Source organism: Mesoplodon mirus (assembly GCF_964341445.2).
Source record: "Mesoplodon mirus genome assembly, chromosome: 9".
In the NCBI taxonomy this organism is placed as follows: Eukaryota; Metazoa; Chordata; class Mammalia; order Artiodactyla; family Ziphiidae; genus Mesoplodon; species Mesoplodon mirus.
Window position 1 is genome coordinate 9,535,760 of NC_138985.1, and position 16,951 is coordinate 9,552,710.

At 49.1% G+C, this 16,951-nt stretch overlaps 1 protein-coding gene across 5 annotated transcripts in view; it reads right to left on the reverse strand.

Annotated features, from left to right (window-relative positions):
* Positions 1-350: 350 nt before the first annotated feature.
* Positions 351-16,951, reverse strand: part of IKZF1 (IKAROS family zinc finger 1) — an 89,771-nt gene continuing 73,170 nt past the window's right edge. For 3 of the 5 annotated variants that reach the window (XM_082632633.1, XM_082632631.1, XM_082632629.1), the window contains 3 exons: positions 14,735-14,860; positions 11,826-11,960; positions 351-4,738 (listed from right to left, as the gene is read on the reverse strand). In XM_082632633.1, the coding sequence (XP_082488759.1) occupies positions 4,029-4,738; positions 11,826-11,960; positions 14,735-14,860 (971 nt within the window). In that variant the 3' untranslated portion in view covers positions 351-4,028. The remainder of the gene's footprint in view (positions 4,739-11,825; positions 11,961-14,734; positions 14,861-16,951) is intronic. The other 2 variants (XM_082632632.1, XM_082632630.1) reach the window with 1 other exon arrangement.

Sequence of the window (16,951 nt, forward strand, 5' to 3'; positions counted from 1 at the left end):
CTGCAGGGGGAGTGCCACCAGGCGGTCACTGCTCTGGGCTCCCCGGGCCACGGGCCCGCTGCTTGCGGCATGAAGCACTGCTCTACGAAGAGCCAGGGGTGTATGTCTTGTTGTTCACGACTTCTACCCGCCCTCAAACCCACAAGTACCCTAAGCCCAGCACAGCTAGGCCCGGGGCTGAAGTGAACGGATGCTCTGGCAGCAACGTCGTATGCAGACGATCACATAAGACTCCAACTTGTACCGTACCCGCCCCCAAGCCCACCTCTGTCTCCTCCGACCCGGAGGGGTTCTGTAGCAGGCGGCAGCTCTGCAGGACCTTCTCTCAGACTAGCGTGGGCTTCACAGGATAGGGCAGACAGAGTACTTGTTGCATTTATTTGTTCTATCACTACAGAGGAAGCATTTCAAAATGTGTACAAAAGGATACTCTATTCCTCCAGGGGTACACCCCTTGTTCACAGCAAAACAGAAATAATTTAACATCGTCATAGAGGCAGATTGGAAATACAACTGCATTTTCCCATTTACAATCCTGTACATGTAACTGCCAGGATGGCAGCCGAACACCTAAAGCTGCGTTAGATGCAAACAAACTGAACCCTGAACAGTCATCACCCACAACATTGTAAAAAAGTGTATTAGAAAGTATTGGAAACAAGATTGCATATTCATATCTCGTTACATGGGTTCACAGTGAATGCTACGGCACCGACAGCCTATGTGCTTTTTTTTTTTTTCTGATGTCTGTATATCTTAAATAACTCTAATTTTGCTTCATTTTAAAGTAAAACACACACACACACACACACACACACACACACACTGAACTGAAGGAGCGGGATCTGGGTTTTGAGTAGTGGTGACCCTTCATTATTGCTGGAACTTAAGAAGTGCAAGAGAGAGATACGTTTGCTTCATGACTTGTCTACAGCAGTTCATTCCATCTCGCTTTTGTTTCGGCAAGAAGATGACACTATTGAGAGTCACAATCAAAACAAAACAAGAAAACACTAAAATAGAAAAGAAAGAAAAAGAACTCACATCTCCATAACAGGTAGCTGTCTTTCTCAGTGAAGTTTCTGAGATTTCATTCTGCGGTTGACTCTGAATTGGAAGTGAAACGTGCGGGTATCTGAAGCGCTGGGTGCTGGGACATGCCCTTGGGCAATAAAGCAATGGTAACACAATTCTTTTTAGTGGCTCTTCTACTAGGACAAGCCCGTGCTTTAAGGTACACGATGCAGGAGGACCTGGGTAAGGAGCGGGCATCCAGGTGTTTCATGTGGAGGGAAGCTGGGTGACACGGAGGGGCAGGAACGCCAAGCAGGGATTTCTCGTTTTGATCAATGAATCCACCTGCTACTGGTGCCCCTCCTTTGGTGGATATTTATTTTCAGTACAACGAGAGTGCATGAAACCTAGTGCATCCATGACAGTCCCCGAGACACACACTCACACCATCAAACAGCAGAACAAACCACAGAACAAAAGGGAGTGAGATCATGCAAAATCCTACTTTTACCAGCTAGGAGAAAAACATTAACAGCTTTCGGTACAGAACATGGCCGCTTTTCAAACATAATTTAATTACTTGTTGACATTATATGAAACCTTACTTTAAATACAATAGTTTGAAAGAAAAATGGTATTACAATAGAAAACCACAACAAAAGGTGTGTAAATAAACAGTTATATTGGCTATAAAAGGCAGAGAGAGGGAGGGAAAAGCCCTGGAGAAAAGAACTCCTGTAGCCACTATTTACAGTGGTGGATCCAGCTGTTTGAAGTCACAGGGAAATATAACTCCGTTCAGCCAATGGACCCTGTGGAGCCGGATGGGAAAGAACAGGGCAGGTGAACTTGGCCTACAGAGTGGAAGTCTAAGCAGTCTCTCACCTTGACTATGTATGTTCTCGGGGCTGAGGTGGCTCCTTCTCTGCAGCTGCAAATGGAACGAACACTGTCCACAGCCCAGAGCCTCCCTCCCTCTGACCCCTCCCCCAGTGCATCAGTGTGTCACGGCCCCAATTAGGACAACTTTGTCTATTTCCAGGTTCAAAATGTCATACGGTTCTGTAAGCAAAGAACCCCATGCCTCAAGGATGCTGGGACGCCATCCTTTCCAGAAAACTCAAATGCACCTGAGAGGGTATGTTTCTGAAGCCTGAAGAGGGATAATTCATTGAGAGAATTTATAATGAATCCAAAGGAACAGGAGTCAGTCTCCAGACTGCTGATGGGGAACATTCTTGCAGGGCTTCCAGACCCTTGAAGGCCCTTCCAGACCCTTCCAGACCCTTTGGAAGACCTCCAGACCCTTGACTGGTTTAGAATTCGTTTAGAGCAGTGTTCTCCACTAGGGGCAATGCTTGTTCCCCAGGGAACATTTCTGGTAGTCAACTCGGTGTCTTATTGGCATCTATCGGGTAGGGACCAGGGGTGCTGTTAGCCTATGATGCCCAGGGGAATCCCCTGTGACAGAGAATCCAGCCCCAAATGTCAAGAGAGCTGAGCCCAAGAACTCTGGATTTAGATGAAATGCAGAGGTGCTTGTGCACAATTTTTCCTGTTTCTTCATGGTCACCTTGGATATTTTTGGTGATGACAAATACTGGAAACCTTTGAAACTGTATGCCCTTTCTGCTAGATGGTTGAGATGAATGTCCTTGATGACAGCATTACCTTCCTGGTTGGGATGAGAACCCACGGACACCTTCGTGGAGCCTCAGAGAGCACCTCGGGGGCCACCTGCCTCTGTTGGACCTCGAGTTCTGGTCACGAGATGGTCCCGAGTCAGACGGGTGCGTCCTGCCTACGTGGATGCAGGGTGCAGCTCTGTCGTTACAGGAGAGAGTTTCAGATGGTTGGCAAGTTTAGTTTCAAACAAATAGGTGCTGTGTGTAAGAAGCATCTCCCGGACTTCACCTGGCAAACTTCCTTGACCTAAAAATGAAGGGTCATTCTGAATCCTTTTACGGATTTTAAAATGAGAATAATATACACAGCGAGCAGGGTAAGAAATGTACTGACGGTAAGAAATCCAGGCCTGGGGCTGCAAACAAAACATTAAATGAGGTCTAGGACGGGCCTTCTGCAGGGAAAATACCCTTCTGGTCATAGGTAGAACCCAGCGGGGAAGGAGCACAGAACCAAAGAAATGAGTGTGGAATTTAGAATAAAATTTTGGTTTCTGGAGGATTTTATTATCTGAACGTTTCAGAAGGAATTAAGGTTCAAATTTCAGGACTGGTGTTAAAAATGTAGTGATAGGTTTTGGGGAGGGGGCCCTTCAAAGTACCGGTATGACAGAGGACAGTAGTCCCAGGTGCCCCGGGGGAACAGGAGTTCATCCCACGTGACGACAGGCCTCGGAAGGCTTAGCTGTGGGCTGAGCAACCTCACGGTCTGGAAATCGAGAATGAAACCAAAGGCTCTCCAATCCCTCCCTCCCTCTGCCCAATGGTCACTTGTCCCCAACAATGTGCAGAATTTGACTTGGAATCCTATCTTTGTTTACAACCTGTGGCCTGTCTTCCCTGCATGCACGCAGCTTCCGGCCCTGCTGTAGGGGCACTCACCCCCAGGGTCAGCTCACGACCACAGCTCAGGGGCTGTGCACACAGCTCCTGGGACCTCGGAAACCCCATCTGGGGCGTGAATCCCGTGCTTAGCACGGAACCGGCTCATTCCTTCCCGGGCTTGCGCCTGTTTTTATAAAATTCTCTCCGAAAATGACCCATCATCTGGAGGCCAGCAATTTCTAGGAAGCAACAGGGGAGGGGATTTCAGCCAGCGGTCTACAGAATTGTCTAGTAAGAGAGCATTTCGGGGTCTCCGAACGGAACCCTGCATCTAACAAGAAAAGCTCCTTGTTTTCAAAAGCAAACCAACTCAGAACAAAACGAAACACGACCTAGAGGTCAAAGCACAGCAGTCGGTCCATCCCGGCTGCCCGCGCAGGGGCTGGCGCGGGTCCTGGATGCTCTTCCGGGGGGCGGGGCGCCGTCCGCGGGCGGGGGGGCGCTTTAGCTCATGTGGAAGCGGTGCTCCCCCCGTGTGATGTGGGACGAGAACTCGTAGCGGTCCTGGCTGTGGTAGCCGCACATGTTGCACTCGAAGGGGTCTCGGAAGCCGTGGCAGCCCATGTGGATGGTGTACATGACGTGGTCCAGGAAGAGCACGCGACAGTGTTCGCACCTGTACACCTTGAGGGGCTCCCCGCTCGTGCCGATCACGCGCAGCGCGTCCGCGGGGCCCTCGGAGGCCGCGCGCAGCACGTCGTAGGCCGCGTGCTCCTCCTTGATGGACAGGCCGTTGCGCGCGTGAGGGGTGAAGTGGTTGGTCAGGTAGATGAGGCCGCCCCGCTGCTCCTCCGTGTTGCTTTCGGTGTCCGTGGAGTCTTGGCAGCTGTTGCTCGGCGACGCCTCGCGCTCGGAGGACGCGGACTTGGCCTTGGAGAGCAGCAGCAGGTTCTCCACGGCGCCGTCCTGGGCCGAGTGGTTGGAGCGCGCGGGGCCCTCGGCGTGGGGCTTGTGGAGGTGGTACATGGGGCTGAGCACCGGGACCACGTCGGAGCTGCCCGGGGGCGTCTGCACCAGGGGGCGCAGGGACTCGGCCCCCAGGTAGCTGATGGCGTTGTTGATGGCCTGGTCCATCACGTGCGTCTGCATCATCTCGTTCTCCTTCTCGTAGCTGGCGCTGCCGTCGTAGGGCAGGTCCGACAGGCACTTGTCCCCTGTGGGAAGCGGGGGACAGTCAGAGAGGCCCAGGTTACCTCTGCGCCCGGCGGCAAGAGCTGACATCTACACCTGCGGGGGCACCGACCTCGGGAGCACCTCCAACGTGGCGGAGAGCTGACGCGTCTCTGCCTGCCGGGCACCTGGCACGGGGCTCTGCCCGGGGTCGGCGTTTAAACCAATTTGTCTGGACAGATCAATAAATGAATCGGGGAACCGAGGATGGTGTGCCAATTTAAACAGCATATATTCAAACGGATGAGACCAATACTTGTGTCTTTTACTCCGGATGTTAGAAACATTTTTCTATTTAACATTAATATTTAAACGATGTATTTTCAATATACTGTTGTAAGAAATTTACAATGGCTGCTTAATTTATCAGATTTATTTCATTAAAACATAATTATACGATTACAACAATGTGCGACGTACTTATTTAAAATAATATTATCTTGTATGTTTTAAATTCCCATCTTTAATACGCTAGAATAAGGCTTAATCAAAAATACGAAAACTGTATATTCTTTATAGTGAAATGGTATGAGTCTTGTCAGTAGCACAAAGCTGGCTCTGACTTGCGTGAGCGTGAAAAGCATCATCAGACGCGCCGGCCTCTACATCCTGCCTGGCCTCCAATTCCACTCTCGCCTCCCAGCCTTAGCAGCACCGAGCCTGTGCTGCAGTCACGGGGTGGAGAGCCGGGAGCAAAGCAAGGAGGCTCCAGGGGTGACATATACTTGTCCTTTCAAACAATTACTGAGCGTGAACGATGCCCGAGAATTGTTGTCAAGGACTTGTCCAGCAAGCTTAGCCTCAAGAAACTTAAGATCTAATATCACAGTTTGTAGAAGGCGGCGAGCTCGCTTCCCCTGGAAAGGGGACATTTGAGAAAAGATCTGACTTCTTGTAATTAACTTTCAAGTATAAATTTTCACAATGAAATAAAATGAATAGACTTGAAGATACACCTTCTCGATATACTGGTTCTAAGCTCAGTAGGAAACCATGGCTTCATTAGCAAATTTATTAATGAACTGTCTGCCCTCACTGTCAGGGCCATTGATTCACTTGACTTTCAGCGGTGGTTAGTTAATAAGTCACAGGACGAGAGGCCATCCACAGGCAGGTCTGAATTGTTTACGTTTCACCCCTCGCTCTGTTTCTTTCCTTCTCGCACCACGTGTCCACCAAGCGTCCACCGTGGAGCAGACAGGAGGGACGGAATGGCAAACAAGGAACAGTGGTCCCCATCCTCAGCAGCCCACAGGGGAGACAGACATTAACACATGATAACGTGCAGTGCATCCCTGTCCGAGAAGCTGCATGAAAGGAAAGGAAGGTTTGCTACGGGGACCTAATGATGCTTTCTAGTATGATGAGGCATATTCCTGACACTTATCAATGGTCACAGATTTTTTTAAGGATTAATAATAAGTCTAGGAAGTATGGATCAGTTTATCCTTCTGTTGCTAAGAGCTAGCTGCAGACCGTGAAGTGTGTCCCACACGGGGAGCAGCAAGAGGATACCGAGAGGAGAGGGAGACTAGAGCCTTGAAGGGATGGATGAAGGTGGCCAGAGCCCCGGGCGGATCAGTAGGCTGGGTAAACCCCACAGAGACTGTGTCTGAAGGAAGACAGAACGGTCTGAAGGAAGGAAGCACCCTTCTCGGTCACTGGCGGGAGGCAAAGGTGAGGAATGCCTTCCGGCTGCCCAAGGGTCCAGGTTATGGCTGATGGTGGCTGGTGCAGCTGGTGACAGCAAGGACCCCCACACCTCCCACACCGACACCTGACAGCACGGTCTGCAGCCGTTCTTAGCAACGAAAGGATAAACTGCTCCACAATTCGTAGACTTATTAATCATCCTGAAAAATGTCTGTAACCTTCGATAACTGTCCAGGAGTATGCCCCATCATACTAGAAAGCATCATTAGGTCCCACTTCTTGCTTTGTTAGGGATGTGTATCATACAGCGGCCTGGCTCTCATTCAGTCAAATCTGCTGGTGGTCAGGAGTGACACATGCCCTGACAACAGTACAATGTGACCCTTGGACGACACAAAGAAACTTGTCAGTGGACTGCCACGCCCTCTGCAGAACTGGAACAGAATGGAATTTCTACATAAGTTGAGTGGCAGGGATCACAGAAGTGGCGTTTCTCCCCATTTAAGGTTAGAAATAATTGAGTAGCATTACAGAAACCACGTGATTTTTTCCCCCTGTTTTTGTGTCGAGGTGCCAAGTGTCTGGTTACATTAACCTCAGAGAAGAAGGAGTCCCTTCTGGCTGGTATCTCAGTCTATCCCTCCACCAAACCCCAGCGGGGGGGGGGCAGGGGAGTGGACTTCATGGACAATTCTGATACGTATAAAAGTGCTTACAGCTCCACCAAATATGGTGCTTTCCCACCTAATCATCCTGTTTCTCCCAAAGTCATGGTTCTGTGGTTTCCTAAGCAACCACTGAAATCTGTTGTTTTTAAAACTGGGAATCAACAACAGAAGAATGTAGGAAATAAAAAAACAACAACATAGATTCCAGACTCACGTGGCATATTGAAACCACCCACAGAATTTCTCTTCCCTAATATTCCACACAGTGAGAAAATCGCGCAACATTCACTCTGGCGATATACTAAAGAAAGGTACGTAGTCTAATGAAATACATGTGTATAGAAAATCAAGGACCAAGGAAAGAAAATTCTGGCATGAGATACATGGCAAAGCTTGGCTGTTGATCTCACTTACAAAAACCTTAAGTATGAATCAACAAAATCTTCAGCATTTTCCCTAATATCCTCATATCCATAGAGAATCAATTCAAATAGGTGTCTTTTTCCACTTCTGATCAAAAAGCAGTTAAAACCTCTGCTAATGAGACCAGGTGACCCTGGCCAAGTGAGCGTTGAGGCTGGTTCTCTGGATGGGAGACAGGAGTTAAGTCCTCAATGCTGTACACTGGGAGGAAACAGCCCAAAGGACCAGAGCAGCCCCCTGTGGGAAATACTCCCCAACCAGGTACAGTACAGTGATAACTGGTTTAGGGCATTTAACCAGGTCTCAGAACGAGGGAGAGAGGGCAGAGAGGAACTCTTTTAACAAAGACTGCACTTTGCCTCACCTGAACTCCCCCAACCCCATCCTTGGCATTCTTTCAGTATTGAGAAAAGTCAATAGCTCTCACAGGAAAAAAAAAAAATCTCAGATACAATAGGAAGAATGTAGACATGTCAATCAAACTCTATCAGCCCAAGCTGAATAAGCAAGATGAAAAGAAAAGGTCATGGTTGCTGTGAAGATATTTTCTAGCAAGACAAGGGAAGAAAGGAAGTAAAACACAGACCATTAAGCCCATCCTAGGGAAGAGCTTAATTCAAGGAAGAGAAGTAATGTCTCATAATTGCTTTGTGACACGGATTCAATTAAAAAAGATACTGAAACATGGCAGGCTAAAACAACAGAATAAGATGAAAACAGAGATTTTCGATCTCAGGAAACAAAATGAGGTCCAGACAGTATTATTACAGAATTAATACATGGATTAGAAACATCAAGTAATAGAACATAAACCCCTAAAAATGGAATTACTGACATAGAGGAAAAACACAAGATAATAACAGTGAATAAATGTGAAAAAGCCAAAAAAATAAACTTAGAGAAATGCTAACAGATATGGAAGACAAACTCTCCCACATAAGGACACCTGGTATCTCTGAAGAGAGATCACAGCAGATGAAACAAAATATATATTTATAGAAAAGAGAATTTCCAAGAAATAAAAGAGCAAAGAAGGGAATCCCCAGATTAAAATGTCAGGAAATTTTTATTCAGAATGCAAAAACACCAAGACACATCCCAGTTAGGGTATTTAACTTTTAGGTTAAAGAAAAAACTCTTCAGGTATCAGAGAGAAAATGGAAATCTTGCCTTCAGTCATGATGGCAAGACCTAAAAAGTTGCCAGGGGAAAAAAAAGAGTGACCGACATCACATACTCGTCAGCATGCTCTTCAAGTAGAAAGGCAGCAGGCAGACCTCCTCAAACACAAAACAATTAGGAAAACAGAACCCCTACAGAAGCTTCTTGAAAAGAGTAGCATGTAAAGTCCAATCAATTAAGAGATCACTCTAAATAAATAGAAATAGTAGTAGAAGGGCTGGGTCTGAGCCTCTCTTGAGAGCAAACTTGGAGCTCTTTCAACCCCACCAATACCCTGCCAGCTTGTACGGTAACAGCTGCATTCCTACACACTCTTTCTGAATTTATATACAAGATAGACCGCTTCTAGAGGTTAGAGGTCCATCTCCTTTTTAATTTTAGAGATGGAGAAACCACAAGTTAGGAGTGGTTGATGAAAACCCCATCAAGTTGACATGAGGGTAAGGTAGTCATCTGGGGGCAAGAAGAGGCATTATCTTAGAAATAAACTGCCAATCACCAAACTCTTGGGGAAACGCCTAACAGAACACACAGCCAGTTCTGAGCCCTTTTTTCCAATCTCCACTCTGCCATCCTTGTCCTACTGTCTACTGTTGTTCCCCCTGGGACCTTGCCACTTCTCCTGTGCTGTCCACATCTCCCCAGGGACTCCTTTTTACCTTAGCTTTGCTTGATCAGGCAGAGGGGTTCTGGTGTTGTTTATTTATTTATTTTAATGTGAAAGCATCTAAATCTCAATACAACACCTAAAGTGTGGTCTCACCCGCGGAGGCTGCTGCGGAGTTTCACAGAGAGTTATTTGAGGTCTCCGTAAGCTGCAGGGGTTGAAACGCCCATTTATAAAGCTCTTGACATCCCTCACTTTCCTCATCTGAAGGAGGAAGTGGTACCCAGCTCCCCAGGGCCCGTGACTGTCAACAATCCTCGGGCACACGTGCTGCTCCATCTCTCCTGGTCACCGGCCCCCAAGCCCCCTTCACACAGGCCTCCAGGGAGGAGCTGAGGGGCCCCAGCCTCACCTCCACCCGGTGCTACCTGAAATCCCACCCTCAGCACTCGGTCCTCCGCGTCACGTCACTCCGCCTCTGCTCAGGAAACATGAGGCCTCCCCCGCGCAACAGTCTAAAGGCTCAGGTTTGTGTGGGCGACTCCCCCAGGCTGCGTCTCCAGCCGGTGGTTTGCAAAAGTGTTTTTTAACTGAATCCTTCCTCCCCCCACCCCTCCCAACCCGCAGCCTATGACAAGCCTCTACTTAAAACCTGATCAAAATGGAGCCTGTTTTAAGTGTCAGAGAGAGGATGGAGCCCAAGAACTTGGCCTCCTGTTGGTCCTGCCCTCCTCCTGCAGGAAAGCAGCTGGCCCAGGCCTCACTGACCACTAACCCCGTGCTGGACCCACGCCCTCTCCCAACACACGTTTCCCAGGCTCCCACGGGACGTCACTCTGAAAACCCTTGAAAACAAGCAGATCAGACCCAGACTCTTTTCCCAGAACCTGTCAATGGCACATGGGTCCCCATGACTCATGACTTCCATCCCCCAGTCCCGGCACGGCCCCCAGACCTCCCTCCTTCCACCACAGCCCCACCGTCCTCGCATTTCCAGTCAATCTTTGGCACTCGAGCTCTCTATTTTCCAAGACGTGGCTCCAATCAAAAACACGCCAGTGCTTTCTTCTGCCTACTGCACTGAGGCTACGTTTCTCACCTAGGTATTCCAAGGCCATTCACCTGTGGCCAGAGCTGACTCGGGCTTTACTGTTATGGCTTCCCTGAGGGTCCGTGAGTCACCCCAGGACGCGCCCTCCTTGTCGGACGTGTCCACACGTCCCCCTCCAGCCCCCAAACGGCATCACCATTTCTCTGTATTTGTATCCATCTGCCTAGAACCCTCCTCCATTCTTCCACTGTCAAAAATGTCTTGAAATCCTCTTCCTCCCTCCCAGTGACAGGTCACTGTCAGCTTCACAAGCTTTTACTGATCCTCCTCCCTGGACGTGACCCTCCCCCTGGTCCTCCTCCCTGGACATGACCCTCCCCCCCTGGTCCTCTTCCCTGGACATGACCCTCCCCCCTGGTCCTCCTCCCTGGACATGACCCTCCCCCCTGGTCCTCTTCTCTGGATGTGACCCTCTCCCCAGTCTTCCTCCCTGGACATGACCCTCCCCCCTGGTCCTCCTCCCTGGACATGACCCTCCCCCCGGTCCTCCTCCCTGGACATGACCCTCCCCCCCAGTCCTCTTCTCTGGACGTGACCCTCCCCCCTGGTCCTCCTCCCTGGACATGACCCTCCCCCCCAATCCTCTTCCCTGGACATGACCCTCCCCCCCCAGTCCTCCTCCCTGGAGGTGACCCTCTCCTCTATGTTCCTCTTTCTACATTATCTTCATGATATTATCTTCACATTGAGGGCTTCTAAATGTTCTCACTTCCTTGGTGTTAATCTATGTTCATAAAACCCTTTATATACATAAAGAGTGGAACCAAGGCTGGAGAGTTTGACTAACTTTGCGAAGGTGACAGTGTGGCTGTGAACTCACACCCTCAGGCTGGGTCCCCAGCCCAGAGCTCTTCATCCCTCCCGCCTGCCCAGGTGTCATCCTTCTTGAACTTCCAGTATCTGGGCTGGATGATGGCTACATTGGACAATAACCTCCTAGAGGAAGGGCTGCCCCACCCTGAAAGCACCTGGCACAGGTAGAGAGTCAGAGGTATCTCCTTGCTGGGCACCAGTTGCCCTGCAATTCTGCCCTTTTAGCCTTCAAAGTAGCCCATGTGGGAGTATTATGAGCTTCTTCTGAAAAATGAGCACCTGAGGCTCAGAGAGGCTGCTCTCCGGGCCATGCACCCCCTGCCCTGTGCTCACTGACAGGCCACCCCCAATGGACACAGAGCGTCCACAGGCAGATCTCACCGAGTGCCCCAGACGCTGCGAACCACCTCTAAGGACAACTCCTGGGAGAAGGTCTGTTATTTTTAAGAAGCCTATTGGAAAACCATTCCGGGATATTTGAGAAATGTTAAGCTTGCCAATGTTTGCTTTTTAAAAAATGAGATATGTTTTCCTTTCTTCTCCCCTCAACTAATCACCATCTAAAGCACCCGCGTGGTTGTTCTTTTAAGAGACAGGAAACGTTTAACTCTTACCAACAAATTTCTGAGGCATAGAGCTCTTACGTTTGGCGACGTTACTTGCTAGCCTGTCCAGCACGAGCGAGCGCTCCGATCCCATCTTGCACAGGTCTTCTGCCATTTCACTGTGATTAGTTTCTTCTTTAATGACTAAAGTCAAAGACAGTTAGAAAGACCAGTTTAGAAGCACTTATGGTGAAAGGATTCAGTCTCATCATCAGTGTTAAATATGACATGTGTTAAGCGCCTACAAGAGGCAGGATCTTCACGGAGATTATTTTGAATCTTCCTAGCAACCCTGCCAGCCAGATGGAGGCTGACCAGAGCCACCTGCTAATGACACCTGCCTTATCCCCCAAGACCAGGGAATAAGCACCACCACTGTCCCTAGAAGCTGGACTGTGATTAAGTAATTGTGTCCCTTTGACAAGTCCTCTTAACTTTTCAAATACACCCCAATCCACTAATTCAGTCAATCCTGACAGCAGCCCTCCTGAGAGTCAAAGAACTCTCAGCTAGAAATGATCTAAGGCTCAGACTCTGGCACAGTGAACAGAGGTGCAGGAGAAACCTGGCCACAAAGATGCTGCAGCCAATCCTGGTAACATGGGAATGAACTCAGAGCTCCTGGACACTGAACACAGCAAACTGGAAAATCAAAAAACATGCACCGTAGGAAATCTAGAAATTGTGGAGGTGAATGTTGATCTAGGAAGTGTTTCTAGCCAACCTGTGCTTTTCTATGTCATCCCTTTCTGTAATTGAAGACACAGCTTTGTATCCTGCATAACCATCCGTGTTCTAGTTTTTATGGTTGGATTTTTGGAAACATTGCTCTTTCATCTCCCTGCAATTTCTCCTAAGCTATGAGAAGCTAAAAATGCAAACTGATTATCTTCCAAATGGCACATCAATTCTTCCCACACGGGTTCTGAAAAGTCCATTGAAATCCCACTGCCCTGTGCCTCTTCCTTTTTCAGACGGGACAGGCTGATGGATCACAGGGTCTCTGGAAGTTTTATCCATTTCTATTATTGATTTGTCTGTCTATTCTTCAAAGAGGTCCAGATGACAGCTACATTTGAATACAGCATTAGACATTACTCTTCTTTTAAAAAAATGCCATTTCCCTCATTTACTTTTCCAGATACACTTTGTAACATTCCAATAAGACTGACAGACCAATTTCATGCTAAAACCATGCTGTGATCCCAGAGGAAACATGTGCAGTGTCCAGGCCTCTCTCCCTGTGACTCCTCCATGTTTTCTGGCCCCAGTATTGTTTGCTAGCTTTCTTCATCATGGACTGCGCGTGACCTGCTAAGATTATTTCTAAGCATTTTATGTCTTCATTGCTTCATGATGAACGCCACTTTGAAAAAATATATTTCAAATTGGTTATTATTGCTGGTAAATGTAATTTTTTAGCCTTGGAAATGTGGGTTTCTTATTAAATGGGCAAACAGCCCACACCCTGATTTATAGGAGGGGTACCCATAAAATCCATAGAATTCAATTGAACTGGTAGTATTTTTGATCCATCAAGCTAATATGCTTCCCAGCGTATCCATCCTTCTCTGCAAAGATGGGCCCGTGGCCTGTCCAGGGCGCCTACAGCACCTCGAGCTGGGTTTCCTCTCTGCCAGGCCATGGGGCCTCCTGAGACCCTCAGAGACAGCACAGTGAGGGGCCACGAGCCCAGAACTCCCAGACCACTGACTCTTCTGCCATTGGATTCATTTCTCTCTAAGCTTGTAACACAATCTGTGCACCTAAGGCTCAAGGGAACCTCATGTTTTCCACAGAGACATTAGGAAATTATGACAGATGACCAAAAAGCCTTTTCCTAAATAAAATCATATTCAGAAAAATTAAATCTTTGCTACATCCCATAAGCTAGGCTTTGTCTGTACCTAAGCCCAAAGAATGGTTCCAACCTAAGGGGATGGAGAGGGGTGAGCCTGATTAAGGGCCCATCTGAGTGCTCATGGGGGCTGGTCCTGGGGGGCCCGGGAGGGATGGGTGATGAGAAATGCACAGAGGGCACAGGTCAACCAGCCCAGCACAGTGAGACCCCCACCCACTGCCTGCCCGAGACCTGGTGTAGCCTTGCAGGACTTCCACTGGCTTTTATGGATCCTCAACCAGCACTAACTCTACACGAGAAGCCGTCTCATCTGAGTACAGGACAGAAAGCCATCATGAAGAACCCCAAACCATCTGATCACCAAAGGGAATCAATTTGCATCTTAGGACTAAATGGATCCACACTCTCTCTGTTTACATCTTTCACTTTACATTATCTCAGATCAGAGCCAAATGTTATCTCGAGATGCAATACACAGCGAAGCATCAGAGCACATGAGGAAGAAAAGCAAGCTTCCCTTGAAACCCGTGACAGCTGCAAAACGACAGACAGTCAGGCTCTTCCAATCATCCCATGTTCCAGGCAGGTGCGGACACTGATGAATGAAAACACGGCCTGAAAGCTCTCAGTTGATCCACTTCATGAAAAAATCATTTTTAAAACCAGATTTCACATCTTATTTTGATGACTAAGCACAAAGAAGCAATCGATACTCCAGGTTAAAAAAAAAAAAACCAAAACACCAAAAACCAGAAAGACATGAGAAACCCCCAGACTTTCAAGGGTCACTACAATCTTAGAAGCTTCCCCAGATTTCGAGAGGAAGGGATTTCAAGGTCACATGCTCCCCGGTAAGAGGAGGTCTTGGAAAGCTGGGAAGCACAGGGCACTCCTAGTGAGAGTTCAGCGGCCAAAAACGTCCCTCCATCCCAGCCGTGGTGGCTCCCAGGCCTGTGCTCCGGTCCAGCTGCATCCCAGCGGGCAGGGGGCCCTCCTTCCCCCGCGCTGGGGAGGGGGGGGGAGCCAAGGCCAGGCAGCCTGTGCCCTCGGTGCTTACCTGGGTACAGTGTGCCTGGAAGGCCCATGCTTTGCAAGTAGTTGTGGCAGCGCTCTTTGTGTTCCTCTAAAGAGCTTCGCTGTTTATAGCTTCGGCCACAATATCCACATTTGTGAGGCTTACCAACTGCAGGAGACACAATGGAGTTCAAGACCCCGATTAAATAGCGGCCGTACGTGTCATGGGAAGGCATGCAATACACTTTTTACCAAAAAGGCAAAAAAAAAAAAAAAACACCTCTGCTCTTGAGAGCTAAAAGCATTATGGGCTCCGTCGAGTTGACTGAATTTAAAGATGTGAATGCCCAGGGGTTTCCTGATTGTACCAAGAACTCCTGTTACCCTTTTTTCATTTTAACTTGTTCACTGCCTAACAAATTCTCTTCTACTTAAATCACAAAGTCGGAACTTTAACTGGAGGAAAGAAACCACTGCAGTGTTATAACAGGGATGCCCGACAACAGGGCAGAGATGTGAGGAAGGCCCGAGCTGGCTGGATAGTATACAGATCAGCTCCAAAGTTGGCCTCTTGTCCATGGCCACAACCGTGATGCAACCAAAGTGAATTCAACTCCACTATTCTGCAGGAAAGCAGGTCTCTAGCCAAGCTTGCAATTTCCAAAGAAAGCAGAGAAGAAGGGAGGGGGACCCCTCCTCACCCTGCCAGACTACCCAAGCCCCTCTTATCAGTATGGGACAAATCCTATAGCTGGAATCTCAGGCCACCACTGGTTGCCAGAGAAAGCTACCAGGTTGATGGTGGTTTTTAGCGGAATGGGGGTGCCGCCATTTCACAACGGACTAGAACGTGACCATATTTGCATTTGCAGACAAAGGCTGAAGTCCTCATTTCGTTCTAGTGAAATCATCTTGTAGAACCTAAGTCATTGTCTTGTTTTTTGTAGGAGTTGTGTGTCTGTGGCACTTTCCGACGGCAGAATCACCAGCAGCCCTGGATCGATGATGGTTTTCTCACCACAGTTTTGTCTGCTCGCTCATCAGTGGATCCCTAATAGAAATAAACTGTCCAAAGTCTACCACTGTTATATATAATCAGCCATACTTGGAGCAGGATACCATCATGCCTCAGATGAAATAAGCAGGCATGGAGCCAGAATAAGCTAAAATACCGCACTAGATATTTCTAACTTCACCATAGAACTGATACGCAGGAGAGATTTCTGTTGCCAGTCAGAGTGACCCAGGGATGATGACAGTATGGTTGCTGTCAAGCTAAGGCTGAGTCTCTGTGTTTTCTACTGAAGGGGATATTGTGCATCCTACAACTCTAATGCAGGGTTACTGCTGTGATGATGTCAACTTGACTCCACGTGAAGGCCACCTGTGAAGTTTCTCTGCCCTAGACCCCCTGGTAGACTCTGTACACAGACGGTGTCACTGTCACATCTGAAGCCTACAGAGACCCTGCAAACCTCCACCTCTGGGGGGACGACACACGTGCTCCTTCTGAGCCACACGTGTAAGCATCTGCGAATGCTCACTGTCACGGCGTCATCATCCCACTTTGGGGGAGCCGCCTGTCTTCCTGTCCCCTGCAGCAAAGTCCTCCCCAGCCCTCAGCAGGGCCCAAGCCCCACAGTCACCCCCGCTGACCTCTCCTTGTGGAGAAGCCACTCCTCGGCTTCGTGTGGCTCCTTTCTCGGAAGATTTTGAGAAGCTTTCCTACACCATCCCAGTTTTCTAAGAGCATTTGGGAGCCTCCTCCACGCTGACGGTCAGGAAGGAGGTAGGAACCAGGGGAGATGGCCGGGCCGAGCATCTGAGACCCAGGGCTGCCGGGACCCGCCCCCCCCACTGTCCCTGAGGCCTTCCGCTGACTCCCTGCCAGCACCACCCACCAGAGGGGGACCACCTCCCCACAACACTTGTAAATGCCCAGCACCTCCCTTTCCAGGACCACACGCTCACTGGGAACTTTGCCGAAGGTGAGCCTAGAAACTCGCCCTGTGGCTGGACCCGAGCCCTGGCTCCTCCTGGATGGACACCTCCCGCCCGAGACTCACTGTCCCCTCCCCGCGCTCCCGCTGTCCCCTCGGATGCTCGCACCACGGTACCCGGCACACGCTGCGGCTCTGCCATCTCCTCCCCGGGGTGCCCAGTAAATGTGTGACGAGGAAGCGGCCCCAACCCTGGCATCAACTATACCCATAACCTCTGGGGAGAGTGGCCTGAGCGTAAGCCAACCTTCCCCAGGGAC